We start from the raw sequence: 27520 nt of genomic DNA, 5'->3' as shown, positions 1-27520 counted from the left end.
GCGGGTTGCGGCGGGCGCAGTGCCGGTTGGCTTGTGCGGAGTGTGGGAGACGGTTCGGGCGGCGTGCGCGGCCTTTGCTGTGCTCTGTCCCGGCGCCGGCGGGATGACGCGCTTCGCTCTGACAGTGGTCCGGCAGTGAGTATGGCCTGCGCGGGCTGCCCTTTCCCCTCCGTGGAGTGTTGCGGACTGGGCTGGGGGACCGAAGATCTGCACCCGCCCCGCCCTGCCCGTCCCATTTGCTCCTCCGAGGCTCGGCCTGGCGATTTCTAGGTGTTTGCTGTGAGTTACCCCCTACCGGCCCTCCTGCCCCAGCGAAGCTGAGCGGGAAGCCAGGTGTCAGATGGCAGCGGTCCCGCGTTCGATGGGGACAGGGAGGTCGGGAGGAGTGAGTGTCAAGGGCCCCCGTCTCCGGGTGGCAGCTGAAGCTGAAGAGACAGCCCTGTCGCCGCACCTCCCGGGCCCCGCGTTTGCCCCCGGCCGGTCCCCCAGGGTCTGCAGAGTGACTGGTCCGGGGCCGACGTTTCCGCTCCAGGCTCTGCGACGGCTCCGTCCCTGTCCCCTCGGTCGCCTCGGCCCCCCAGGCTTGTGTCTGAGATTCGCTTCTTCTCCGCAGATCTTCTGTCGCTGGGGGAGGAGAGGGGGCCTCGCCCTGCTCTCAGCCGCCTGCATCGCCCCGAATAAATATGTTTATCATATAACGTTACAGGGAGCTAAATGCTGACAAGTCTTTACGTCTCTTCCTTTTTCCTTCTCGACTCTTCTTGGCCCGGTGTTAATGGGAGGTGGAATTCAGGGAGGTCAGGAGCACAGATTTTTCGAGAAAGATCGACGTAGGTTAGAATCTGGGCTCCAGCTAGGAGCCTTGTAACCTGGGCTTCCTTTTACCGGCTTAATCTCTACGACCTCAGTTTCCTGATTTATAAAATGGCGTTAGTGATAGGACCCACTTCGCTGGGTTAGTGTGATAATGAAATGTCAGAAAGGTGAAGCGTACAGCACAGTGGAGGGGGAGAAATATATCTGAGAATTAACTAACTTTTGTTTCTGTAAGGACAGCTCTAATACAGATGCAGGGAGTCCTCCAATTTGTGTGTTAATGGGACCAGCATTCTGAGCGGGTGCTGTGTGTCAGCAGGTAACTAAGGGTTACAGGGTTACAGGGAACTAAGATGCCGTTTTTGACATCGTGGAGCTTGTGGAGAACAGCAATATGGTCTAACCTTGTCAAGCTGACTTTAGCTGCTATCGTCTTTGGTCCTGTTTTTACTTTATAGGAAGATTATCTTGGCAACCATCTGAAGTTGTTCTGTTAGGATTCACAGGATTTTAATGACTGAGCTAGAAATCGAGCTCCTCTCTTTCCGCCCCACCCCTCTCCATTTTTAGAAGGCTTTATGACTGTCGTGTGACCTTCTTAAGGTCATCCAGCTAGTCAGTAGCAGAACAGGAATTAAGTGTCTTGATTGCCCTCATTTTCCTCTGAAGTTTCTGGATGCCTTGACACAATGCCTTGACACAATTGCCACTCAGAAGTCGTAGAAAATCTGGGCAAAACCACCCCTTGAAAAACAAGATGATCCCGATTTAGTTTCTTAATAAACAATAGTTACATGAGTTCGGATTTTATCCCCTCCCTGCTTCTTAAAAAGGGCTTGATTTTTAAAATGGATTCATCATAGAATTCCTATGAGGAATTAATTTAAAAATAAGTCTTAATAAATTAGTATGTGCCAGGCACTGTTGTAATTAAATTCTGACAACAGTCTGGTGAGGTAAAGACTGGCTTCTCAATTTGCCGGTGAGGAAACAGACACGGAGGGCATGTGACTTGCTTATAGTCACATGACAAGTTGGGGTGGTGGCCTTTAAACCAAGGCAGCAGATCTGCGGCCCATCCTCTTAACTATATACTATGCCCTTCTGCCTCCAATTTTGCAGAGTTGAAACCTAGTGTTTGTAGGTTGCTTAAATATCATCAGCCATTTCAGAGGCTACTTTTTATTTCCTGTGATATAACCATGAAGAGTGATAAGAATAGTTTACTTTGCTCTGTTTTATTCATGGGAAAGTGCAAAGGAAGTGCTGAAATAATTGATAGGGTTAGTTTTCTCCTTCAGAGTTCTCAAAGCTAAAAATGGATGATTCTTTCAGGAAAAGAAACAGTTTCAAACTTGATCACCAGAGTTCAATGTAATGACTCTTACTGGAATCAGCAAGATTGAATCATTGAGCATAATAGTGGGAATTTACCTTGAGTTGTCTCTTACCTGACTCTGTCAAACGCTTTGCAACTCAGTGTGTTGGATAATTTTTGGATAATGCAAGAAAACTTTTTAAATGCAGTTTCTTTAAGTTCAGGCAAATCCTTTATGAATCTGTGGTGTTACCATCTGTGTGTTGGTCTTCATCATCATACTTGAAAGGGAGAGTTACCAGTTGTATCATTTTTGGAACAGAATACCCCACCTTTCAAACTTCAAGTCTACTAGTCTGATTGAGCTGTAGCGTCTGGTGGCGTTAGAGCAGCATGGTTGAAAACCCCAGTATATGCAGGTCGGCACTGCCATCACCCACACGGCACATCGAAGGCCCTAGTTCCCTTGAAAGGTTCTTTGTAGGAGTTTGCAGTTGGTTGCCTGCAAAACCATCCCATTTCACTTCCGTTTTTAGCTAGCTCTTTAAACATTTTTACAAAGTAAATTTCCTTTACTTTTAACTACTTAAAGATGATGAATCATGGGGCTTCCCTGGAGGCGCAGTGGTTGGGGGTTCGCCTGCTGATGCAGGGGACACGGGTTCGTGCCCTGGTCCGGGAGGATCCTACATGCTGCGGAGCGGCTGGGCCCGTGAACCATGGCCGCTGAGCCTGCGCGTCTGGAGCCTGTGCTTCGAAAAAAGATGATGAATCAGTGTAGGTATTGACAGCAAAACTGATTGGTTTTTCTTACTCTGCCTCTGTCGGCACTTAGTCTTCATGAATGCTAGTCATTGTTCTGTTTGTTAATAAAGCAGAGGCCAGATGAATATTGGATCATCTGTCAACTTTTATCAAGATGCATGTAATTGTTATGTTACTGTGATATTTGTTTTCTGGGAGTAGGGTTGATTAACTGGGAGAACCTATGCAACTAGGCCTAATCTACATATAGACAAAAATATATCATGAATTGAGTATTTTACATTTTTGCCCCCAGACCATCTGGTGAAACTCTCCATGTTACTAGTGCTTGAAATCTTCTATGTTTTCAAATTATTAATCCATTTTCAAATGAATTAACTGGTGTGGAGGAATGAGGATAAAGCTGTATATGCATGATTAAATATCAGGTGAGTACACTCCATTCCTGTGTCCACCAAAGCATATCTATTTTGAAAACTTGCCCCAAATATATACTGGCTTCCCATGATTTGTCTCTGCTGCAGCAAACCGAGTCCTGGTCCGTGGAATTTGAAATATTAAAAAGGATGTGATTGGGAAATTAAGCTTTCTATATGATTTCTAGAGAAACGCTATAGAATACAAACCAGAACTAACAAAATAACACGTCTTTTTAAGGGGAGAAGAGCATGATTATCCACAAAATAAATGGTGCATATTTGTGGGCCTTTAAACGGCCGGTCACAGACTTGACTTCCTGGCCTAAGTGTCTGCGTTCTCGCGGAGTCGGGCGTCTGTCTTGGAAGTGAGTCACACTGCAGGTTTTGAGAATCAGTGCTGTTATTCCTGACTCCTTTAAAATACACTCCTCTGACCTTTCCACTCCCCCTGCCTTCCCTGCCACCGCTACAAGCCAAGCTTCGGTTAGGGAAGTAGCTTCATAGTAAACCTAGTTTAGCCACCCACTTTCCTCTCCCACTCCCCAAACAAACTGAACAGTGGCTTCAAGCATTTGTACAGACCTCTCGAAAAAGCTGATAAAAGCTGTAAAACTAAATATTTGTGCACATTTTTGGAAAAAAAATTCTCTTTCTAGATTCTTACACTATAATGTTTATAAAGTGATTTGAAAGCAAAAAATGCCCAGTAGAACACCAGGGATTATTAATAATGCACTAATGTCTGCAGAAGTCTCTACTGACTTACAGCTAAAGGAAATCTTTTATTATATTACAGCTATTTTTTCTCCTTTTGCTGGAATTGGTGAGATGCTGGGGCAGTACTGTTACAAATTATCAAAGTACTGGGATCCTGTTTTTTAATAGGATGACATTTTGATGATATAATGGTTATTCTGAATCCGTGATCAAATCAGCTATTGGGATTAAGTTAAAATCTTGAGCTACCTTTTCAGTTAGCATACAAAAAGTTATCATCTTGGCAAATCATTTGTGTGATTTGTAAAGACCTGGTCCAGGGTAATTATTAAATTTCTTCTCACCCTTGATTTTAAATTTGTACAATGAGCAAGAGAGCTTGTGATCCACACAGTAAGTGGGCAAAACCTTCTGAGGTTCCCATATAAAAGTAAATATGGGATTGGGGGCCAGGGAGGCGTTATTTGAATTTTGCTGGTCATTGAATTGGTTACAAAGCCATTGCCTAAAGAGGACGTCACTCGTACAGAAGTGAAGTACAGCCCTTTTATTCTTGGTCTCGGCAAGACTGTGAGGCTGAGACAGACAGGAAGTGGATCCAGTGTTTGGGAACTGTTTTCTGTATGAGAAGCAGTGCCTTCCCCATCACTTCCCTGGATGCTTTGTTCATCTGAACCGCAGAGCCTAATCTCTTTCTTATCCATTTCATACGATTCTGAATGGGTTTTGGAATGCTGCAAGACATCTTTTATTAATACTCACCTCAAGAATGATAATACTGGCAAGTGAGTGGCTAGTAGTGCTGTGTAATTTCACTCACTTGTCGTATATTTTTTAAGCCACTACATCTACACGTTTAGAAATCAGAACAGTTCTCCTGAGTTTTCTGTCCTCTCACCCTGCAGGTGACCACAGCCTCTGTGTCCTCCCGGCATCTCTCGTGCAGATGCAAACGTTTACCCTTGTGTCCTGCCTTTCTTGTTCTTTCCTTCTTTCTTTCTTTTTTTTTTTTTTTAACATCTTTATTGGAGTATAATTGCTTTACAATGGTATGTCAGCCTCAGCTTCACAACAAAATGAATCAGCCATATACACACATATATTCCCATATCTCTTCCCGCTTGCGTCTCCCCTTTCTTTCTTTTTTTTAAAAATTATTTTTGGCTCTGTTGGGTCTTCGTTGCAGTGCTCGGGCTTCTCCTTGCGGTGGCTTCTCTTGTTGCAGAGCACGGGCTCTAGGCACGCAGGCTTCAGTAGCTGTGGCACAAGGGCTCAGTAGTTGTGGCTCGTGGGCCCTAGAGCACAGGCTCAGTAGTTGTGGCACACGGGCTTAGTTGCTCCACAGCATATGGGATCTTCCCGGACCAGGGCTCGAACCCGTGTCCCCTGCATTGGCAGGTGGATTCTTAACCACTGCATCACCAGGGAAGTCCCTGTCCTGCCTTTCTAAAAAGGTAGAAATCTTTGTATATTATTCTGTGCCTTGCTTTTTCTGCTGAATACGTCTTGGTGATTTTTCCATCTCTTTACGTAAATCACTCTCCCGCAGACACAGCCGCATCGAATTCCATCAGGTAGATATCCCACTGTTTATTTGTTAAAGTAACGGGTTCCCTGCTAAAGGGAATTTAGGTTATTTACCATCTTTCGCTGTTAGAAATATACTGTAGCAAATATTCTTTTAAATCTAGATGAATGCAAGCATTTCCAGTAACAGGGCTGCTGAATCAAAGGGTAAACAGACTTGTCATTTTGGTGGATATTTCCAGATGACCCTCCATCCAGAGAGCATGTACACTGAGGTTCTGTTATTTCCCAGGATTTTCTCCAGGGACCAGGCATGTTAGGGTGATGCAGCCTCTGGCCGTGCCTTTTAAGGACCTGGGGCCAGGATAGATGCACGACTACAAAAGTTAACTAGCGTAGTACAGAAGGTAACTAACTACAGTAGTGCCGGGAAAAATGCGAGCGCAGAGTTGGGGTAGTTAAAGGGGATGGGGCGGTAGGGAACGGTGCTGGAGAGGGAAAGCTACTTCAAGGAGTCATCTGGCTGTGTTGGGTCTTGAAGAATGAGAACACTTTGGCCAGGTCCAGCGGTCTCTGTTTTAATAAGACCCCTAGGGGATTCTGAGACACACTCAAGTTTGAGAACCTGTGCTCTAGGTGAGGTTGAAAAACCCCTGTTTTTATAAACGAGGGGCAAGGTATAAACAAGGGGCAGAGACGCGAGTTTGTGATCACGACCAAGGTCTGGTGGCATTCCTTTCTGGATCTGAGTGAATCAGTCCCACGCGAGATATTTTTCTTTTTAAACTACTGCTTCACGTAAAAAACAAAGCAGGAGTGATGAGCCTTCATGGTAATCAGGGAAACACCAATTAAAGTCAAGGTGAGGTAAACTGTTCAGGTTCCGTCTTGGCACAATTTGAAAGCTGTCACATTATAGTGAGGATGTGGAACGCTGCAGAGGGGTCGCGACTGGTATAACCACTTGGCCTTATCGAATAAAACTGGATGCGCCGTGGCCCCGCAGTTCTAGTGCTAGGCACGGGTCCCTCGGCAGGGGTCAACAGACCCCTGAGAGCGAATAGTTTAGGCTTTGCAGGCCGCATGGTCTGTCTGTGATCACTTCCACCATTAGAGTGTGAAAACAGTCATAAACAATAAATAAACATATGGGTATGACTATATTCCAACAAAACTTGGTTCACGGAAAGACTCGCTTACCAGTCCTTGAGTGGATCTCAGACATGAGCACGCATCAGCATCGCTTGGCGGGTTTATTAAAATAGACTCTGCTGGCCGCCACCTCAGAGCTCCTGAGTCAGTGTGTCTGGGGGCAGGTGGGGCCTGAGACGCTGCATTTCCAGTGAGTTTCCAGGCAGTGCCAGTGATGCAAGTCCAAGGACCATGCTTTTGAGAACCACTGCCCTAGAGAGTCTGCTGCGCTCTGAACAAACATGTTCATGGCACTGTAGCCCGGAACTGGAAACAGTCTAGGTGTCTATCACAGTGGACCATGTACTGCATTGTAGTAAATCCTTACAGTGAAGATTACACAGTAAAAACGAGAATCGAGTGCGGCCACACTCAGCAACGCTGGTGTATCTCCCAAAATGTTGAACAAAAGAAGCAACACAGAAAACCACGTAGAGTAAGAAGCAAGTCACTGTAAAGTTCAACAACAGGCAAACTAATCTATGCTGCACGTGGGCAGGAAAGCGAAGAGGAAGGGTGAGCACCGGAGCGGGCAAAAGTCCCGGCAGGGGAGCTACTGGGGAGGGAGGACATCGTGGTGGACAGGGACGGGGTCCTGGAGGCCGGCAGTGATCTGTTAACCTGGGTGGTGTTACGTGCCTGCTGGCTTTATCATTATGTTATTTACTATTTATTTCATAATTTTTAAAAGATTAAAAATGCATTAAGTCTTGGATATCTATATAGTCTGTCCAAAAAATGGCTTATAAATACAGCTACTGAGTGCTTCCTAAAGCCAGGCAGTGTTTTGGGTGCTTTACCTGTGTTCATCCAATCATCCCGAGAATCTTGTGAGGTTGGGACCGTCTATTATCCCCATTTTACAGATGAGGAAGCTGAGGCATTGAGCTTAACCCAGCAGGTGAGTGTAGCGCCAAGCAGTCTTGCTCCTGGGCCCGAAAGATGGCAGCGAGGTTTCCCCTCACGGATTTTCACCTCTCGCCGACATGAAAGGGTGTGGGCGTGGGCTGTGGGGACAGTTGATTCCAGATGAGGCGATAACTCGATCTGAAGAGGCCTGTGGGGTGTTTCCCCCCACCGTTTCCAGTTTTCTGTCCAGTGTGCGCACAGCACACGCCAGCTCCCACCTGCACTCTGTTGTCTGGTCTGGTCCAGGTGCCCTCACCCTCACCTTCCCCCTCCAGCCTCAATCCAGTTGCTTTGGGACACCACTTCCCCCATCGCTCTCTGGGTTGCTTCAGAGTGGGTTGGGTTTGCTTTTGTAATTCCTTGGTGTTGCGAAGTGCAGCAGCTTTGAGCAGCTCCAGGACCAAGGAGGCAGGGCCGGGGTCTGCGGGTCTGCGCTCCGCTCTCCGTCCCTCGCGCCTGTCCGCTCAGCGCAGCGGACGGACGGATGGACCAGCTGTTGTGTTTTGGTCCCGATGCCTGTGGGAGTAGTTTTGATCAACATATTTAAGAAGATTATTTAACAAAAATTTTTTATACATACATATACTACTTTTAAAATAGCATTTTCTACCTTTAGTTCACTTAAGATTGTTGATCTATACATTTGAATTTGGGGCAATTTGAAATTTTTAGCTTATCGATTAGGCACATAGAATAGATGATTGCAGACAGTAGTTTAGAATAAATTTTATCTTTACAGGTTAGATTCTGACGTATGTACGATATGCTGTCTTTACAAGTATCATTACCTTTTGTTGCTGATTTTTTTTTCCTCATTTCAAAAATAACCTAATTTGGTAATAAAGGCTTTTTTCCCTCCCTGTTTTAGTGGAGAAACAAGACTTAACAAGGAGAAAATCCTTCAAGGTTGGTATGCTCTGACTCTTATTTTAGCTCTCTCTGTTAGTATTAATGTGAAATATGGGTTAATCAGATCCGGTGGGGTAGGGTGGACCGGGGGCCGCTCTGGACTGTGAACTGGGATTACGGAATTAAATCATCATGGTCACAGAAATACGATCAGAGCAGATGGTAACCAAGAGTCTCTTGAGTGAATTAGATGTAAAGAACAGTGCTCCAAGTTGTTCGTGGGCAGCTTCAAAGCTGATTAAGGAGTTATATTGAGTCTAGTTGTCTTAAAATGTATCTGCCAGGATTTTAAATGATTTCATATTTGGAAACAAAAAATTTACTGGCTGGTGTTAATGGTATTTTTCTGCTAAGATACTTATATTATTTTTAGTAGTAACAAAGAAATGGTTTAAAAAGAGAATTCCTGTTCTCACATGGGGTTGTTATTTTATTCTGAATAGACTCTCCTCTGCCCCCTGCCTTGTTCTGTTAATTTGGGTTCAGATCTTTTAATCTCCCTGTGATCCAGCTGGCCTGGCCTTTAAAGAATATCTTTCAGCTAGACGTGCTGTTTCTCTGCTTGGATTATACAAGCATTTAGTTTTATATTTTTGGGTTAGGGACATCTGGGGTTTGCAGAAGCTGATTTTCATACCCTGTGTGCTTGCCTCCCTCTTCTGGAAATCAGTCTGATAATTAAACGCACCTCTATTTCCCATTGACCTGGGCCCCACCCAGAGCATCCTCTGGGCTCACGTACAGTACCGCCTTGTCCGTGGGCCCTGCTCCTTGGTCTCATTTCATTCGAAGCTGACGGTAAAACATGAATAAAATTTTCATGTTCACACCTGTTTTTTAGGTCTGTTTTGTGTTTTCCTAACTTTGGAAATTAGATGCTTAGTTCTTTAAGTTATAGCCTCCTTTTTATTTTTTTAAAACCCTCAAGCCTTATATGTTTCTAAGTACCATTTTTTTGTCACATACCTGCAGTTTTGATTTGTAGTAATCTGGTAAGTATTCAGCACCAAGTATCTTAAATTTCCGTTATGATTTCTTCATTGACCCGTGAGTTATTTAGAACTGTTTTTTAAATTTCCAAATGAATGGGCTTTTTGGTTTTGTTCTTCATCTTTTGTGATTGGCTTCCACTGTAATTGCTTTGTGTTCTGACAATGTGGTTTATTTGATAATACGTCTTTGAAATTGGTTAGCATGGTCAGTTTTTATAAACCTACTACTGTGTGTTTGAGAAAAAATCTGTTTTCTAATTGTTGGGTGTGGAGTTCTATATCAAATACTTGACCTTGATTTTGTTGTTCAAATCTTCCATACTTTACTAATTTTGTAAATTTACTCATTTGCCTGTATGAGCTAAGCGTCAGTTTATGAGTGAGATATGTTGCATTTCCCTCTGTGATGGCCAGCTCATCATTTAATGCCTGAAGTTCTGTCAACTTGTGCTTTATGTGTTTTGCTTTTATGCAGCTAGAGGCTAATTTATTAGGCACATACAAGTTTTAAAATTGCTCTGTCTTCGTGGTGCATGGGAACGCTGATTGTTTGTAGTGATCTTCACAGTCCTTACTAAGACTTTTGTCATAACGTCTGCATGTCTGAGAGTGATACGGCAGCTCCGGCTGTTTGGGGTTGGGATTTGCCTGGTATAGATCTTCCTGTCCCTTTCCGTTCAGCCTTGCTGTGTACTGATGTCCTAAGTGTTACCTTGTAAAGGGTAGGCAGCTGATTCTGATTCTTTAAAAAAAAAAAAAGAAAGAAAAAGAAATATGATCTTTCTGTTAACTGGTGAGAGTGGTCTGTCCACATTGACTCTGGTTTCTGGTGTGTTTGGACTTTTCCTTTGTGGTTCTTTTCTCCCTTCTTTATCTAGTCCTTTCCTTCTCACTCACCTTTACTTCTTAGGTGCCTGCTTTTCCTTTTCTTCTCTTTATCCAGCCCACTCTTACTTTCCCTCCTGGCCTCAAACTAAGCCATCTCTATCCTTTTGATGGTTGCCTTTATACCTTTACCATTTGTGCCTAACAAGGTGTAAGAGGAATATCATCTCTCCTGAAAAAATACAAAGTGTGTGCTGCTGTTCAGTATCTCGGTCCTGTCCTTTTTTAACCATGCGGTGTAGGCATTATGATTTAATCTGTTACCTAGTGTTTGTTTAGATTGACATCTGTAGTTGCCAGTTTCTCTCCTCACCATTTCTTTTGCGTCTCAGACCTTCATTCCTGAAACATCTTTTTTGAAAAGTCCTCTTGTGTAAATCAATTTGTGGTAAAGATAGTTTCAACTGATTCTATTCCAGACGATTCTGTTTTTATTCTCCTCGATCTTTTTTAGTCCAGACAGTTCTAGACTCACAGTCCTCTTAGCTCCTGGGAGCTATTCATCTGCTGCTTTTTGGCTTCAGAAGTCTTCTCTCATCCAACTGGTGTCCCACCGTGGGTATCTGTCTTTCTCTGTAACTGCTTTTAAAGTCTTTGTGTTTTATTTTGGTATTCTACAGTTTCTCTTACTAAATCTAGGAAGGTACTTTTTTTTTTTTTAGTAATTTATCCTTCTTGGTGTACACTGTGTTTCCTTCATCTGTAGTTTTATGTGTTCCCTCACTTCTGTTCTCCATTTTCTCTCGCCTTTCTGGAGTTCCCACTGGCTGTGCTCAGGAATCCTCGTCCTTGCTCCATGTCTCTGACACATCTGCGCTTCTCCGTCTCCTCGTGTCTGTGCCAGGGGCCAGCTTCAGCCCTGCCTTTGGGCTCGTGAAGCTTCTCAGCTTAATGAATCTCCTTTTATCCACTGAGGGATGTTTTTTTCCCCTCCTCAGCAATTCCATTTTTCACTGTTAGAAGACCTGTCTGGTTTTTTGGAAAGCTGTCTGGTTTTTGATCGCTTGTTGTCGCTTATTTTTGTGACTCTGTTTATAGTCTCTGCTGATTTACACGTCTGACGTATTAGTGGTTCCAAATCTGTTACTTGTTGTTTCTGCCAACTCTCATTCATGACAGATTATTTTCCTGTGTGTTGAGTCATTGGCTGACCTGTTACTTGCTCTAAATTAGTAGAAGACTTGTCAGCGTTTATTGAGAATGACTTGCAATACTGAACATTCCTGAATTCAGACAGTGGAGATAAAGAAGGAAAACTTTTCTAGGTGATGATCCGACTACCCAAATGCAGCAGCTGAGCTGAAAACGAGAGGTTGGGGACAGCATTAATAAAACACGTGGTGAAGTGATGGGCGATGTGGGGGGAGAGCTCGGGGCAGCCTCCTCATTACCCAGTTCTCGCCAGACACACATTCTTCTGGGAGATACAGAAGAGCTTTTCCAGGATCCTAGCTGAATTTTGCTTGCTTTCAGTTCTCTGAAAAGTTATGTGGAAAAGTACCCAAGGAACTCTTTTAATAAAGTATAGATAAATGCTCTGTATATTCTCTTAGGTGTGATTTTTATTGCATCCCATATATATGTATGTATATTTGAATGTTACTCTTCTTTCTCTTAATACCACAGGACAAGGAATAGATGAGCCTCTTTCAGAAACTGGATTTAAACAAGCAGCTGCTGCTGGTATATTTCTTAATAACGTGAAGTTTACTCACATTTTCTCCAGCGACCTCATGAGGACAAAGCAGGTGAGCTTAGAGTCAAGGTTGAGGCTGATGAGTCAAAAGTCTCAGCAGTCGTAACCTTGAAACATTGGCTGCCAGAGTCCGCAGGGAATTAACTCACACGAGACGTCAGCCCCAGCCCTCCTCTCCCTGACAGAACTTACTTCTTTTCCCTTCATTTTACTTTTGTGCTTTGTTTTATTGTGGTCATTTTTAAGTTAGAGTAGCTTGGGGAAAATGTCTAACAAAAGGCCTATAAAAAGGCAAAGAAGGTGTCGTGAGAGAGAGCCAGTGGAAACACCACAGAGACGTCAGATTTTAGAATCCAGATACAGTTTGAAAAACAACTGTGTTACTCTAAAGAAATAAAAGACGTGTGAAATATCTTTAAGGAACAGATTACTATAAAAATTATCCCAGAGATTTAAGAAAGAACCAAATCAACTTCTAAAAGGTCGGTGGAAGGAGACTTTTGTGGCAACCATGGGGGAATAACAGGGTTGGAATGCAGCCTCCCCCCATAAACAACTAGAAAACAGGACAAAATCTGTGAAGCAACTGTTTTCAGACATTGGACTCCAGGCAGCGTGGGCTGCGATCCCCGAATGAAGTGGAACAAAACAGGTGAGCCCTTGATTGTCCTGGTTTTCCAGCTGAAGCAATTCCCAGACTCTGGCAGAAGAAGCCAAATAGAGAACAGTGGTCTCAGTGATTGAGGGGACAGAGCTTGGAATTTGGGGAGTTTAAGTAAGAAAAATTTGTGGGGAAGAGTGCTGGAGAGAGAGCTGCACAGAGAAAACTCTATAGACATGTGTAGGGATCCCCGTGATTCTTTGTTGGACGGTTGGTTAATCTGCACACGTGTGGCTGAAACTGCACGAGGGCAGAAAACACGGCTTCGGGCGGGAGGGAAAAGGTCCCTGGCGGGTGGCTGTCATCCACTCAGTTCCTGGGGCTCACACAGGGTGCGGAGTCAGAATTCCCACCAGCGCAAGGGGAGGCTTTGCTGGATACAGAGAGCATGTTACACCTTAATGGTGAGGCTAAACTGTCCTCAGAGGAGCATGAGGTGAGAAGTAGGAGGCAGCAGAACCAAATTTCATCTTCTACAGGTGAGAAATGCAGTATTCTGAAATGAAAATTTCATAGGGTGGGATTAACTGTAGGTTACACTGTAGAAGAAGACGTCAGTGAACATGAAGACGTGGAAACTGAACATTCCAAAATTAACTGTGGAAAGAAAAAAGACTAAGAAGGGAAAGTGAAGAGTCTCAGTGACGTGGAGGACAGTATCAAGCAGTGCAATATACGTGTAGTTGAAGTCTCAGAAGGGAAGTGGGGAGAAGGATGAGGGTGAGTATGAAAGTAAAAAGACAGATTTTGAAGAAATAATGACTCAAAAATCTCCAAATACATACCCAGTGAAAATACTTTCAAAAATTAAGGCAAAATAAAGACTTTTTCTTTCAGGCACAAGTTGAGGGACCCACACTTATATGGTCAGTTGTTTTCGTTTAGTCTTTTTGGTCAGTTGGCTTTTGACACAGGTGCCAAGGTAATTCCGTGGTTGAAACATGGTCTTTTCAATAAAGGGTGTTGAAACGATGGACCATCCAAGCAGGAAAGCATGACATGTGACTCTTACCTCACGCAGTCCACAAAAACTAACTTGCAGGTGTTCGTAGAACAAATCTAAAAGCTAAATCTATGAAAATTCTATAAGGAAACGGGGAAGATCTTTATAAAGGCATCTTGGGACAAAGTATAAACAAGACACAGATTGGGAGAAAATTGTAAATGTGTGTTACATGTATGTAACATATGTGTATATATCTGACACATATGTATGTATTACCAATATATATCTCTTAGCTGTATAAATATGTAAGATTCTTCCAACTCAGTAATTAGACAAATAGGCAAAAGGTTTGAATTTGACCGGGCGCTTTACAAAGTGAGATACGGGGAAAGCCAGTAAACAGATGAGAAGGTGCTCAGCATAACTGATCGCGACAGAAACGCACATTAAAACCACAGCAAGATACCGTTACACAACGTGTGCGTGGCTAAAATTAGAAAGCTAAAGGATGTGGAGCACCTGGAACTCAAGGCGTTGCTGGTGAGAATGTAAAACGGAACGCCTGCTTTGGAAAACGGCTTGAAAGTTGAACACACACTAACTAGGATCCAGCAGTTTCAATCCCAGAAGTCTATCCAAGAGAAGTAAGAACATATGTCCACACAAAGACCTGTACACAACTGTTTAATGGCAACTTTATTTGTAATGGGCAGAGAGTGGAAACGACCCGTGTGTTGATCAGTAGGTGAATGGATAAAATGAACATGGTATATTCATACTGTGGAATACACCTCATCAGCAGCACAGAGGAGTCCCCAGAACAGGATCTGAGCAAAAGAAGGCAGATGTGGAAGAGCACAGACTGTGTGATTCCATTTACATGAGACTCTAGAACACATAAAGCAGGTAGTGAGGGCCGGGGGCCAGGAGTGGGAGGCATTGGCTGGCATGGGCACGAAGGAATCATTTCGGCTGATAGACTTCTTCTCTGTCTTGATTTTGGCGGTACTTAGATCTGTCACAGCTCGGTGACCTGTACACTTGAAATATACTTCAATAAAATTTACTTAAAATATGGAAAAAGTTTATCCAAAAATGAAAACCTCAGTGGCTGTACTAAATTATAGACTAGATGTAGCTGAAATGGTCATTTGCTTATAGATAAATGTAAGATAGCAACTGAAGTGTAGCGCAGTGTGATAAAATAGGTTAAAAATAAGACTAAGACAGAAGGATGCGATGAGAAGGTCTGTCGTCTTTCGAGAGGAAGTATCAGAGAGAATGGGAAAGAGGCAATATTCGAAGAGGTCACAGTTAATAAACTACAGAATTATTGAAAGATAGCAAAATATCCGATCCAGAAAGTATAAACAAATCCCAGTCAGAATTAAAGAAAGAAACCCACACGTCTACACTTACAGCAATATTGCAAAACTCCAAAGACTATGAAGGAAAAAACATTATCCATTAAAGACCAGTATTAGACCATCAACAAATGTGTCAATATCAACAATAATTTGATGTGCTGAGAGAGAATAAAGATTAATCTAGAGTTTTATACCAGCAAAACATTTTCTAGAGAATAGGTGAAGACATTTCAGACAAACAAGCTAGAAAGAAACTTTCAAAGGATAATTGAAGAAGGAAAGAAATTCCAGAAGAGATGTCTGAGATTCAGAAAAGAATAGTGAGCAAAAGAAATTGTTACAGGTATAGGTAAATATAAACAAATATTGACGATGTAAAACAGTGTCTGATTTTTGGAAGGGAGTTAAAAAACAAGGCAGACTTATGGACTTTAATGATTTCTACCGTTTTGCAAATACAGTGTCTCTTGTCAGAGTAACCAGGTACACAATGAGAGAAGGAAACATGAACAAAAATGAGCAAAAGCAGCAGAAAGAGCCACAGGAGTTATCTGGTATCTGGAGTTATCAGATGTAGCCTTTAAAATAATCATTGAATGCACAGATAAAAATGACATGGAGAATTTCAGCAGAGAACTGGAAATTATAAAACAAGAACCAAATGCAAATTCTAGAACTGAAAAGATAACTGAAATTAATATTCAGTGGATGGGTTTAAAACCAATTTAGACACACCTGAATGGAGAACTAATGAACTAGAACCTTTTTCTGTAAAGGGCTAGTTAGTTAAATTTTTAAGTTTTGTGGGTTGTATGGTCTGTGTCACAATTGTGAACTCTGCCATTGTACTGTGAAAGCAGCCGTAAATGATACATAAATGGCTGAGTTCTAATAAAATGTTATTTATGAACAAGCCATTTATTTATTTATTTATTTATTTATTTATTTATTTATTGGCTGCGTTGGGTCTTTGTTGCTGCACCCTGGTTTTCTTTAGTTGTGGTGAGCGGGGGCTACTCTTGTTGCGGACCACGGGCTCTAGGCACACAGGCTTCCGTAGTTGTGGCACACGGCCTCAATAGTTGTGGCTCGCGGGCTCTAGAGCTCAGGCTCAGTAGTTGCGGCACATGGGCTTTAGTTGGTCCGCGGCATGTGGGATCTTCCTGGACCGGGGATTGAGCCTGTGTCCCCTGCATTGGCAGGCGGATTTTTAACCACTGTGCCACCCAGGAAGTCCTACCACATCTTCTTTATCCATTCATCAGTGGACACTTCGGTTGTTTCCATATCTTGGCTATTGCAAATAATGCTGCAATGAACATAAGGGTATATATAGCTTTTCAAATTAGTGTTTTTGTGTTCTTTGGATAAATATTCAGAAGTGGGGGAGTTCCTTGGTGGCCTAGTGGTTAGGATTCCGGGCTTTCACTGCCATGGCCCAGGTTCAATCCCTGGTCAGGGAACTGAGAATCCTGCAAACCACATGTCACGACCAAAAAAAAAACAAAAACAAAAACTCAGAAGTGGAATAGCTGGGTGATATGGTAGTTTTATTCTTAATTTTTTGAGGACTCTCCGTACTGTTTTCCATAGTGGCTACACCAATTTACAGTCCAACAGTGCACAAGTGTTCCTTTTTCTCTCCAGGGTTTCTTATCTCTTGTCTTTGTGATGATAGCCATTCCAGCAGGTGTGAGGTGATAGCTCATGTAGTTTTAATTTGCATTTCCGCAATAGTGATGTTGAACATCTTTTCATGTACTTATTGGCCGTCTGTGTGTCTTTGGAAAATGTCTAATCAGATGCCCTCCCATTTTTTAACGGGCTTGTTTGGGTTTCTGTTGTAGTTGACTGATGTGCATTCTTTATACAGTTGGCCCTTGAACAATGTGTGGCTTAGGGGCCCCCACCCTCCTTGCAGTCAAAAATCTGCATATAACTTTGCAGTTAGCCCTTTGTATCCACAGTTCCACATCTGAGGATCGTGTAGTACTGTAGTATGTATTTTTAAAAATCCATGGATACGTGGACCTGTGCAGTTCAAACCCATAGTCAAGGATCAACTGTATATTTTGGATATTAATCCCTTAGATATATGATTTGCAGTTATCTTCTGTCATTCAATAGGTTGCTTTCTCATTTTGATGATGGTTTCCTCTGCTATGCAGAAGCTTTTTAGCTTAATGTAGTCCCACTTGTTTATTTTTGCTCCCTTGTCTTTAGAGTCAGATCTACAAAAACATTGCAAATACTAATGCCAGTGAAGTTACTACTGCCTGTGTTTTCTTCTCGGACCTTTATGGTTTCAGACCTTAATTCAAGTCTTTAATCCATTTGGGGTTAACTTTTGTGTAGGGTGTAAGATAGTAGTGTAGTCTCTTCTTTTGCATGTAGCCGCTTGGTTTTCCCAACACCATTTGCTGAAGAGACTGTCCTTCCTCCATTGTATGTTCTTTGCTCCATATATACGTGGGTTTATTTTTGGGCTGTCTATTCTATTCCATTTATCTATGTGTCTGTTTTTATGACAGTACCATACTGTTTTGATTACTGTAGCTTTATAGTATAGTTTGAAATCAGGGAGCATGATTCCTCTAGCTTTGTTCTTTCTTAGGATTGCTTTGGCTATTTGGGATCTTATGAGATTCTGTACAAATTTTAGAATCATTTGTTCTAGTTCTGTGAAATATTGCCACTGGAATTTTGATAGGGATTGCATCAAATCTAGATTGCTTTGGGTAGTATGGACATTTTAACAATATTAGTTCTTCCAGTCCATGAACACAGAATATCTTTCCATTTATTTGTATCTTCAGTTTTTTTCATCAGTGTCATAGTGTTCAGTGTACAGGTTTCACCTCCATGGTTAAATTTATTCCTAGGTATTTTATTCTTGTTGATGCAGCTGTAAATGGGACTATTTTCTTAATTTCTCTTTCTTTCCTAATTGCTGTGACTAGGACTTCCAAAACTATATTGAGTAAAAGTGTGATGGTGGGCATCCTTGTCTTGTTCCTGATCTTAGAGGAAAAGCTTTCAGCTTTTCACCATTGAGTATGATGCTAGCTGTGGCCTTGTCATATATAGCCTTTATTATGTTGAGGTATGTTCCCTCTATACCCACTTGGTTGAGAGTTTTTTTTTTTTTTTAATCATAAATGGGTGTTGAATTTTGTCAAATCCTTTTTCTGCATCTATTGAAATGATCATGTGATTTTTATCCTTCAGTTAATGTGGTGTACCATGTTAGTTGCTTGCATATGTTGAACCATCCTTGCATCCCTGGAATAAATCCCACTTGATCATGGTTTATGGTCCTTTTAATGTATTGTTGGATTCGGTTTGCTGATATCTTGTTGAGGATTTTTGCATCTTATGTTCATCAGGGATACTGGCCATAGTTCTTTCTGTGATGTCCTTGTCTGGTTTTGGTGTCAGGGGTAATTCTGGGTTTATAAAATGTGTTTGGAAGATCTCCCTCCTCTTCAGTTTTGGGGAAGATTTCAAGAAGGTTAGGTATTAAATCTTTGAATGTTTTGTAGCGTTCCAGGTGGTTAGTGAAGCCATCTGGTCCTGGGCTTTTTTTTGTTGGAAGATTTTAGATTACTGATTCAGTCTCCTTACTAGTAATCAGTCTATTCATATATTTTATTTCTTCATGATTTAGTCTTAAAATCATTGAAATTTCTAGGAATTTATCCATTTCTTCTAGGTTGTTCAATCTGTTGGCATATAATTGTTTGTAGTAGTCTCTTACAGTCCTTCGTATTTCTGTGTTATCAGTTGGAACCTCTCCTCTTTCATCTCTGATTTTATTTATTTGGGTCCTCTCTTTTTTCTTGGTTAGTCTAGCTATAGGTTTGTCGATTTTGTTTATCTTCTCAAAGAACCAGCCCTTATTTTCCTTGATATTTTTCCTATTATTTTTGGTCTCTATTTTATTTATTTCCACTCTGATCTCTATTATTTCCTTTTGTCTGTTAACTTTGGGCTTTGTTCTTTTTTTTCCCTAGTTCCTTTAGGTGTAAAGTTAGATCATTTGGGGTTTTTCTTATTTCATAAGGTAGACCTGTATTGCTGTGAACTTCTGTCAGAACTGTTTTTTGCCGCATCCCATAGATTTTGGTATGTCGTATTTCTGTTTTCATTTGTCTCTAGGTATTTTTTGATTTCTCCTTTGATTTCTTCGATGATCCATTGGTGGTTCAGTAGCATGTTGTTTCACCTCCACATTTTTGTGGTTTTTCCTGGTTTTTTTTCCCTTGTGCTTGATTTCTAGTTTCATACAGTTGTGGTCAGAGAAGGTGCTTGCTATGATTTCAGTATTCCTGAATGTATTGAGACTTGTTTTGTGACCTAATGTGTGATCTGTCCTGGAGAATGTTCCATGTGCATTTAAGAATATTTTGCTGCTTTTGGATGGAGTGTTCTGTTTTTATCTATTAAATCCATTATTTAAGACTGATGTTACTTACTGATTTTTTCTCTGGATGACCTACCTATTTGTGTAAGTGGGGTGCTAAAGTCCCCAACTATTATTGTATTGCTCTCAGTTTCTCTCTTTAAGTCCATTAATATTTGCTTTAATCTTGGTGCTCCTCTGTTGGGTGCATATACATTTATAAAATTATATCTTCTTGCTAGATTGACTCCTTTATCATGTAATGCTCTCTTTGTCTTTTATTACAATCTTTGTTTTAAAGTCTCCTTTGTCTGATATGAGTGTAGCCACTCCAGCTTTCTTTTCATTCCTGTTTGCATGGAATATCTTTTCCCATCTTTTTACAGTCTGTGTCCTTTGTTCTGAAGTGAGTCACTTGTAGGCAGCCCATAAATGGCTCTTTTTTCAATCTGTTCAGCCACTCTGTATCTTTGATTGGCATATTTAGTTGAGTTACCTTTCAAGTAATTATTGAGAGGTACGTACTTATTGCCATTTTGTTCATTGTTTTCTGGCTATTTCTGTAGTTTCTCTCTGCTCCTTTCTTCTCTTTCTCTCTTCCTTTGTGGTTTGGTGGTTTTCTTTAACGTTATGTTTAGATTCCTTTTTCATTTTCTTTTGTGTATTTAGTGTAAATTTTTTCTTTGTGGTTACTGTGAGGTTCACATATGACATCCTATATAAGTAGTAGCCTGTTTTAAGTTGGTAGCAACTTAAATTTGAACACATTCCAAAACTAGCTTTTTAGTCCTCCCTGCCATGTTTTGTACCTTTTGTGACACATTTTACATCTTCTTATTTTATGCGTCCCTTAGCTAATTATTGTAACTTTACTGCTTTTGTCTTTCATCTTCATCAACTGATTGATCTACTACCTTTATTATATATTTACCTTTTCCAGTGAGATTTTTGCTTTCATATGTTTTCTTATTATTAATTAGTGCCATTTCTTTTCAGCTTAAAGAAGTCCCCTTAATATTTCTTTTTTTTTAAAAAAAAATGTAATTATTTATTTATTTTTGGCTGCGTTGGGTCTTTGCTGCTGTGGGCGGCCTTTCTCTAGTTGAGGCGAGCGGGGGCTACTCTTCCTTGTGGTGCACGGGCTTCTCATTGTGGTGGCTTCTCTTGTTGCAGAGCACGGGCTCTAGGCGCGTGGGCTCAGTAGTCATGGCTCACAGGCTCTAGAATGTAGGCTCAGTAGTTGTGGCGCACGGGCTCAGCTGCTCCGGGGCATGTGGGATCTTCCTGGACCAGGGCTCAAACCCATGTCCCCTGCATTGGCAGGTGGATTCTTAACCACTGAACCACCAGGGCATTCCCCCGTTAATATTTCTTTCTTTCTAGGGTTGGTTTAGTGGTGATGAACTCCTTTAGCTTTTGTTTCTGGGAAACTCTTGATCTCTTCTTAAATTCTGAATAACCTTGCTGGGTAGAGAAAAGCTTCTTAGTTGGAATTCTCAGCACTTTGAATATGTTATGCCACTCCCTTCTGGCCTGTAAGGTTTCTACTGGAAAATCTGCTGTTAGCCTTATGGGGTTTTCCTTGTCCTTGGGAGGAGGTGAGTTCAGTGACCTCCTGTGCTACCATCCTGAACACTGCCAGAATGATATTTTTTTTGGCTGCGTGTGCAGCTTGTGGGATCTCAGTTCCCCGACCAGGGATCGAACCCAGGCCCCCTGCAGTGGAAGTGCAGAGTCCTAACCACCGGACCACCAGGGAATTCCCCAAGAATGATTATTTTTATGAGAAAAGAGATAGTTGTCTTTTGATTTGCAGACCGTGCATGGAATTTTGGAGAAGAGCAAATTTTGCAAAGATATGACAGTAAAGTATGATTCAAGACTTCGAGAAAGGGTAAGTAACTTACATATTGTTCTTTTACCATAAATTATCAATAAACCAACTCAGTTTATCCCATGGCTAGAAATGAAATGCCTACCTGCTAGGGATGTGATATCGGCTATTACGTGAAGAATCTACTGTGTGGCAGTACTGTTACTTACTCTCATAAATAGTGTCTTTTTTGATCATTAAAATCATAGGAAAGAGGCATCTTAAATTATAAAAGCAAGGCATACTTGTGAGAACTTAGTACAGAAGAGTTTAAAGTTAAAGGTGAAAAGTTCTCTTCCCAGTCTCCTAATCCTACCCCATAATTATAAGCATGAATAGACTTCTTTATGCCAACTTTATATACTTTACCAGAAATGAATCTTCCTGAAACGGTGATTTAGCTAAAAGACGGCAATTTCAGATCTGAGATTTGGCCCCAAGTCTCCTCCTCGAGCAGTGTTTTTAGTGCACTCTATAATACTAACGTGTAAGCTGGTTGCTGTCCTGCCAGCCCTGTGATTTCCTCTACCCCTGGAGGGAAATGTAACAGAATGGCCAGGGCATCTTCAAAGAACTGCTTTTCATAACTTGCGTGTGTTCACTGTTATAGTTCAGCGTATAGGCTAGAGCTCCAGCATAAACTGTCCCTGGAAAGGCTCACTGTGTGCCCAGGAGCCAGTGCTCGAACGTTGTTAAAGAAAAATGTCCTGGGAGCTCCCTGGCGGTCAAGTGGTTAGGACTCCACACTTTCACCACGGAGGGCGCGGGTGCAATCCCTGGTTGGGGAGCTAAGATCCCGCAAGCCGCGCTTTGTGGCCAAAAAAATAAAATAAAGCGCGACCAAAACAAAACGAAAAATACACCTATCCCCAAAACTAAATCTGAATAGATTAAAAGAAGAAAATGTCCTGAGTTCAGTGGAACGCTGCCCAGGGCCCGCCATCACGTGAAGGAGAAAGTGCTGTCATCGTCTGGGCCGTCCCTTCTCCACCCGCGCTCTCTCCTGAGTAACTTCATCCTCTGCAGTGATTTCAGTCCATGGCTCTTCTCTGAGCTGCACACACACACCGAGCCGCCTGTGGCTCAGCTGCCCCGCGGCCGCATCCGGCCAGTGGAATGCGCCCCCCTCTCCACGTGGCCCTGCTTCACGCAGTGGCTGAAACCCTCCTGCCGGCTCTTCACCGTCTCTCGCACTGCGCATCCTGTCCTCGTCTCGTCCGCTCAGCCTCTGAGAAGTTCCTGAATGCTTCATGTCTCTGCGAGCCCCCCGCCGCCCTCCTGCTCGGCATCCTGGCGCCTGGGCCACTGCGAGCCCCCCGCCGCCCTCCTGCTGCCGCTCGGTGTCCTGTCGCCTGGGGCGCTGGGACAGCGGGTCTCCTGCTTTCCCAGTCTGATCTGCACGCTGCAGCCAGGGTAATCTTGGCAGAATTTGGTTGCCACACCCCTGTATAAACGGGTTCACTGCTTCTCTTCTACCCTTAGGAGTTGTCATAACTCTGACCCGGCTCTTGGGAGCTGCGGGGTCTGATCTGTTGCCTCCTGCCCCTTGCCGGGTGCTCGGTGCCTGGGTTTAGCAGTCACATGAGTGGGCATTGGCGCTGCGCTCACCACATCCCACCACTCTTCCAAGAGCCGCGGGTTTGTTCATCTTCACAAGAACCCCGGTGCCGGGAAGATGTAAAAACCTCATTTCTTAACCCCCGTTTTACAGAAGCAGAAACCGAGGCACATGGAGGTCAAGTCCGGGCCCAGGGTCCCAGAGCTCATTCGTGGCAGAGTTCAGATTCACACTGAGGCCTCTGGGCCTGGAGTCCGTGCTCTGGACCGCTGGTCACTCGCTTCTCAGCCTCTTCCCGGAATCTCCCGAACACCCTGTGCTCAGTGAACCTCCGCATCTGTCCTCCACTCTGCCTGGAATGCTTGCTCCCAGGCCTGGCCAGCTTCCACTCGCCAGAGACTATGGCCCTCGGTGGTTTCCCGAGTCCAGATTAGACATCCCTGCCGTATCTGTCGGTCTCTCTCCATCTTGGCACTTTTCCACTTGCAGTTACTTGGTATCCCCGCCACCCTGCGGTCTCAGCAAGGGTGGGAGCTGTGCAGCCGCCTGTCCCCCCCTCCTGACTGCCCCAGCAAAGCGTTGGGATTCGACAAAGGATGCTTCCATTCCTGTGAAAACAAAGCAACTGATGGCTTTTAGTGGCCCTCTTTGTAATAGGTTGCTCCAGATATAATTAAGAGTGTAAGAAATTGGGCTTGAAGATGGGGAGAGCAGCTGGTAAAGTGTGCATGTATTCTTATTAAAAAGTAATATTTCACTATTGGATTTCTTATCTGATGGTGGTGTTAGAATCTTTTGGCATCATCAGCGCAAACCCTAAGTGACGATTTGTCTCTTTCAATATTTTCTTATGCAAGTAATCCATTGTCATTGTAGGGAATTAAAACTAAGAACACTTTGGAAAAAAATACAATTAAAATTTCTACCACACACAAACACTGAATATTTTGGTATGTGTGCTCCTGACTTTTTCCTTCTTGTCTGTTTTTATCTGTCTGTCTGTTTGTGTATATGTTTTTCGAAATGAAATCCTACTCTGTGCATTGTTTTTTAACTGGCTTGTCTCACGTACTGTGTTTTTCAGTGCCCATAAATGCACATCAATATGATCACATAATTAATGACTCTGTATTCTTAAGATATTGCTGTTGCGTCATGTGTGTGATCAAGCTACTACTGACCTAGTTTAGGACATCTAGGCTGTGACTAGATTTTCCACTGATGTAAATAATGTTAAAATATGAACATCTTTGTAGTTGATCCTTCACACACATATCTCATACATTTCCTAGAAACGGAATTGCTGAGTGTGTACTTTTTAAAAAGACTTTTGTATGTATTGCTACATTTCCTTCCAGAAAATCTGTGCCAATTCATACTTGCATGAATGATCTAGGAGAGAGTTTTTCCCACATCAACACTGGCTGTTAGTGATCTCTGTGGTCTTCTGATTTAATAACTTACGAAAGGTGTCATTTTAGTTTTCACTCTCTGGATTCCTAGTGAGGTAGATTTCCCATGTTTATTGGCCATTTGCATTTCCTTTGTGACTTGCGTGTCCTTTGCTGAGACTCAATTTTTATGAATCTAAAAAGCGAATGAGCTTTGAAGTCACATGGATCTGGGTTTGCATTTTCTCCGAGGAGACAGGCTAAAGTAAGCCAAAGAAATCTAAGCTCATCCCCAGAATGATTGTTCTGAATTTGCCATAAACATGTACTTAGTTGTTGTATTGCAAATTCCTTTGAGGCCTTTTTGTCTGTTGGATCATTGCAGAAATATGGGGTTGCAGAAGGCTCGCCGCTGAGTGAGCTAAGGGCCATGGCCAAAGCAGCTGGGCAGGAGTGCCCTGTGTTCACACCGCCCGGAGGAGAGACCTTGGACCAGGTACGTAGCCCTGGGGAAAGTCGCCGCGTCCATGAGCGTGCCGACGTCAAAGTAGCTGCAATCTTGACTCGTCGCGTAAGCAAGATGTTTCTGAATTGTAGCTAAGCAGTTTGGAAGTTGTTTGGTTCACAAAACAGCTCTGCATCATACCATTTTTTCCCCTTCTGAGCTGTCCTGTCTTTCTCGTTTATTAAGTCATTACCGACAATGGATTTGAGGAAATGGGTTATTAGAGGGGTCTGTTAAGAAAACTCCTTGAAAAGGGAGCAGAGTAGCCTTCGCAGTGGCAGTGGAGTCGGTGAAGCAGGCATGGTGCTGGTCAGCGGGATGGTGGGCAAAACCCAACAACTTGGGTGGCAGACCATCAGGCCTCTCCTGCACCTGCAGCTCTGAGTGACATTGTAGCCCTGCTTGCGTTGCTCTGGAGTGCTCTGCTTTTGAGTTGTGTTATTGGTGATTTCCCCCACACCATTTTTAATTTTCATAAATTTCTTGTAAAGACTTTGTATCAGTTTAGTGAGGGAAGGCTTCTTATCCTCGTTGTTCTAATTGAACGGAAGTGCCCGATGCAGCTTCCTAGGTATTCCTAGTTTCCCGGTATTTTATGGGCTTCTGTTTGCGTGTAGATTTCCCCAGCTAGACTCCGAGTGCTTTGAAGTCAGGAATTAGTCATTGTATCTTACTCACCTTTGTCCCCACAATGCTTTCATGGGTCCAGAAATAAGGTGGGTGCTTACTTACCAGTGTCTGTGGAAGCACTGGTTGAATGAATAGAAACACAGCGTTTCATCTGCTTCTGTAGTCATGGACGCTGACGTGTAGAAAAACTCAGTTCCGTTTACGTCTTAAAACAGTCATTAATGTCACTTTATTTCACTTTTTTTTTCTTTCCTTGTAGGTGAAGATGCGTGGAAAAGACTTCTTTGAATTTCTTTGTCAGCTGATCCTGAAAGAAGCGGGTCAGAATGAACAGTTTTCCCAAGAAGCCCCGAGCGACTGTCTGGAAAGTTCTTTGGCAGAGATATTTCCTTTAGGGAAAAACTGTACCTCCACGTTTAATTCGGACAGCGGCGCTCCAGGGTTAGTGGCCAGTGTCTTAGTTGTGAGTCACGGCGCCTACATGAGAAGCCTGTTGGATTATTTCCTGACCGACCTTAAGTGTTCCTTCCCGGTGACCCTGAGCAGGTCCGAACTCACATCAGTCAGCCCTAATACAGGGATGAGTGTCTTTATCATAAACTGTGAGAAAGGAGAAGTGAAACCAACCACCCAGTGTGTGTGTGTGAACCTCCAGGGCCACCTGACCGGGGTGACCAAAGTTCACTAACTTTAAATCTGCATCGAAAGCTAACAAATGTGAACCTCTGAGGGGGGCCTTTGACTGTATTTCCACTCTCTGCTAATGCAGGCTTGGGAACAGTTAAAAAGCTGTCTGTTAGAGCAGGTTATAAAGCTCGGGTGGAATCAGAGCCACATGAAACACTAATGGAAAACCATTGAGAATTGACTTCTTCTTTGTGAGCACGGTTGGAATTTTCCAGGGTAATCTTACCGCCCTGCTCAGTGACATCTCTGGATTGTAAATGGATGAAGGAACTCAGTATTGCAAACTGGGGGAGTAATAATCCTGTTACTGTGGTATTTTGCTTTTTTAGTGTCCTGGTTTTTTTGGTATTTTTCTTTAATGTCTGAAAAATCTGGCCTGTTTTATTGGCTCTTGGTAAGATACTGTATGTTTTCCTTTTTACTGTCTCATCCAGTCCTTGGAAGAGGGAACTATTTGTAATTTCCACTCCATATTTATGTGAAAATATGTTATATTCAAACAGTCCTTTAAAGGAGAAATGCTTGCCGTCATGGTTCATGTAAACGCAAACGACACTAAATGTTTAATACAGAAATCAGCTGTTGGAATTGTTTACTCTGGAGGGCTCGAGGTGCAGATGCATGTGGACTGTGGTTGCAGAACGGTCTCGTGGGGAGAAGCGTCATCTGATCACAGAATTTTTAGAGAAGGAACCTGAGCGGAGGGAGAGGAAAGAGCAGATCTTCCTCATCTAAGCGGTAGGCTGAGGAATTCAGTTTGAAGGTGGCGCTAAAGAAAGTGAACGGTTGCTTCACAGTAGCCCCAGAGTAAAAGAGGGGCTTCACTGAAAAGAACCGTGGCTTTTTGTGGAAGGTGCAGATGAGGTTTCCTCTCTTTTCCACCAGATGGCACTGGAGAAAAGGGAGTTTGCTTACCTGAATTCTGTACAAAAGATGGGTCGCTCTGAGGCCCTCATGTAAATGGAGAACGTGTTTTCCATGCAGTTTGCTTTTAAATGATCATGTTGATGAATGCTGTGAGTCTCAGCTCACAGAGGGTAGGACTGAGGCTGCCCGTTAAGGCTAAAATCATGTGTAGTCATATTTCAAGTTCAGGATCCTGCTGTCCTTAGTGTGTCCAGCGCTGCCAGTGCTCGAGCAGAGCATGTGGCTGAGCGCAGAGGAGGTTCACCGCAGACGAAAAGTTGGAAAGTAACCAGAAAGGACAGATAATAAACGTCCACATCCCTGCCATCCAGAAGTAATATTCCCCCCCGCTTTTTTTAAAAAAAGAAATAACACACTGCGATGTAAGCCGAGTTCCTTTAAGCAGCTGTTGCTGTCCTGTTCCCTCCTGTTCTCTGCAGAGACAGCCAG

At 42.9% G+C, this 27520-nt stretch overlaps 1 protein-coding gene across 3 annotated transcripts; it reads left to right on the top strand.

Annotated features, from left to right (window-relative positions):
* TIGAR (TP53 induced glycolysis regulatory phosphatase) lies at positions 1-26814 on the top strand. 3 transcript variants are annotated; one of them, XM_060167182.1, is made up of 6 exons: positions 1-135; positions 8531-8568; positions 12075-12196; positions 21337-21414; positions 24728-24838; positions 25737-26814. In XM_060167182.1, exons 1-6 carry the CDS (start codon positions 104-106, stop codon positions 26163-26165), a joined length of 810 nt encoding a protein of 269 aa, XP_060023165.1. In that variant the 5' UTR covers positions 1-103; the 3' UTR covers positions 26166-26814. The 3 variants fall into 3 exon arrangements, with proteins under 3 accessions (XP_060023165.1, XP_060023166.1, XP_060023167.1); XM_060167183.1 differs by lacking the exon at positions 8531-8568 and having other exon boundaries at positions 24-135; positions 24701-24838; XM_060167184.1 differs by lacking the exons at positions 1-135; positions 8531-8568 and adding an exon at positions 11694-11713 and having other exon boundaries at positions 24701-24838.
* The last annotated feature ends 706 nt before the right edge of the window (positions 26815-27520 follow it).

Source organism: Lagenorhynchus albirostris, chromosome 11 (genome assembly GCF_949774975.1).
Source record: "Lagenorhynchus albirostris chromosome 11, mLagAlb1.1, whole genome shotgun sequence".
NCBI classification, from domain to species: domain Eukaryota; kingdom Metazoa; phylum Chordata; class Mammalia; order Artiodactyla; family Delphinidae; genus Lagenorhynchus; species Lagenorhynchus albirostris.
This window is presented reverse-complemented; position numbering and strand designations above follow the sequence as displayed.

Excerpts from the sequence above, each read along its gene's own strand:
- TIGAR (XM_060167182.1), top strand. The coding sequence starts at position 104 with ATGACGCGCTTCGCTCTGACAGTGGTCCGGCA. Across the intron at positions 136-8,530 it reads GCTCTGACAGTGGTCCGGCA|TGGAGAAACAAGACTTAACA; the intron begins GTGAGTATGGCC and ends TCCCTGTTTTAG. Across the intron at positions 21,415-24,727 it reads ATTCAAGACTTCGAGAAAGG|AAATATGGGGTTGCAGAAGG; the intron begins GTAAGTAACTTA and ends GGATCATTGCAG.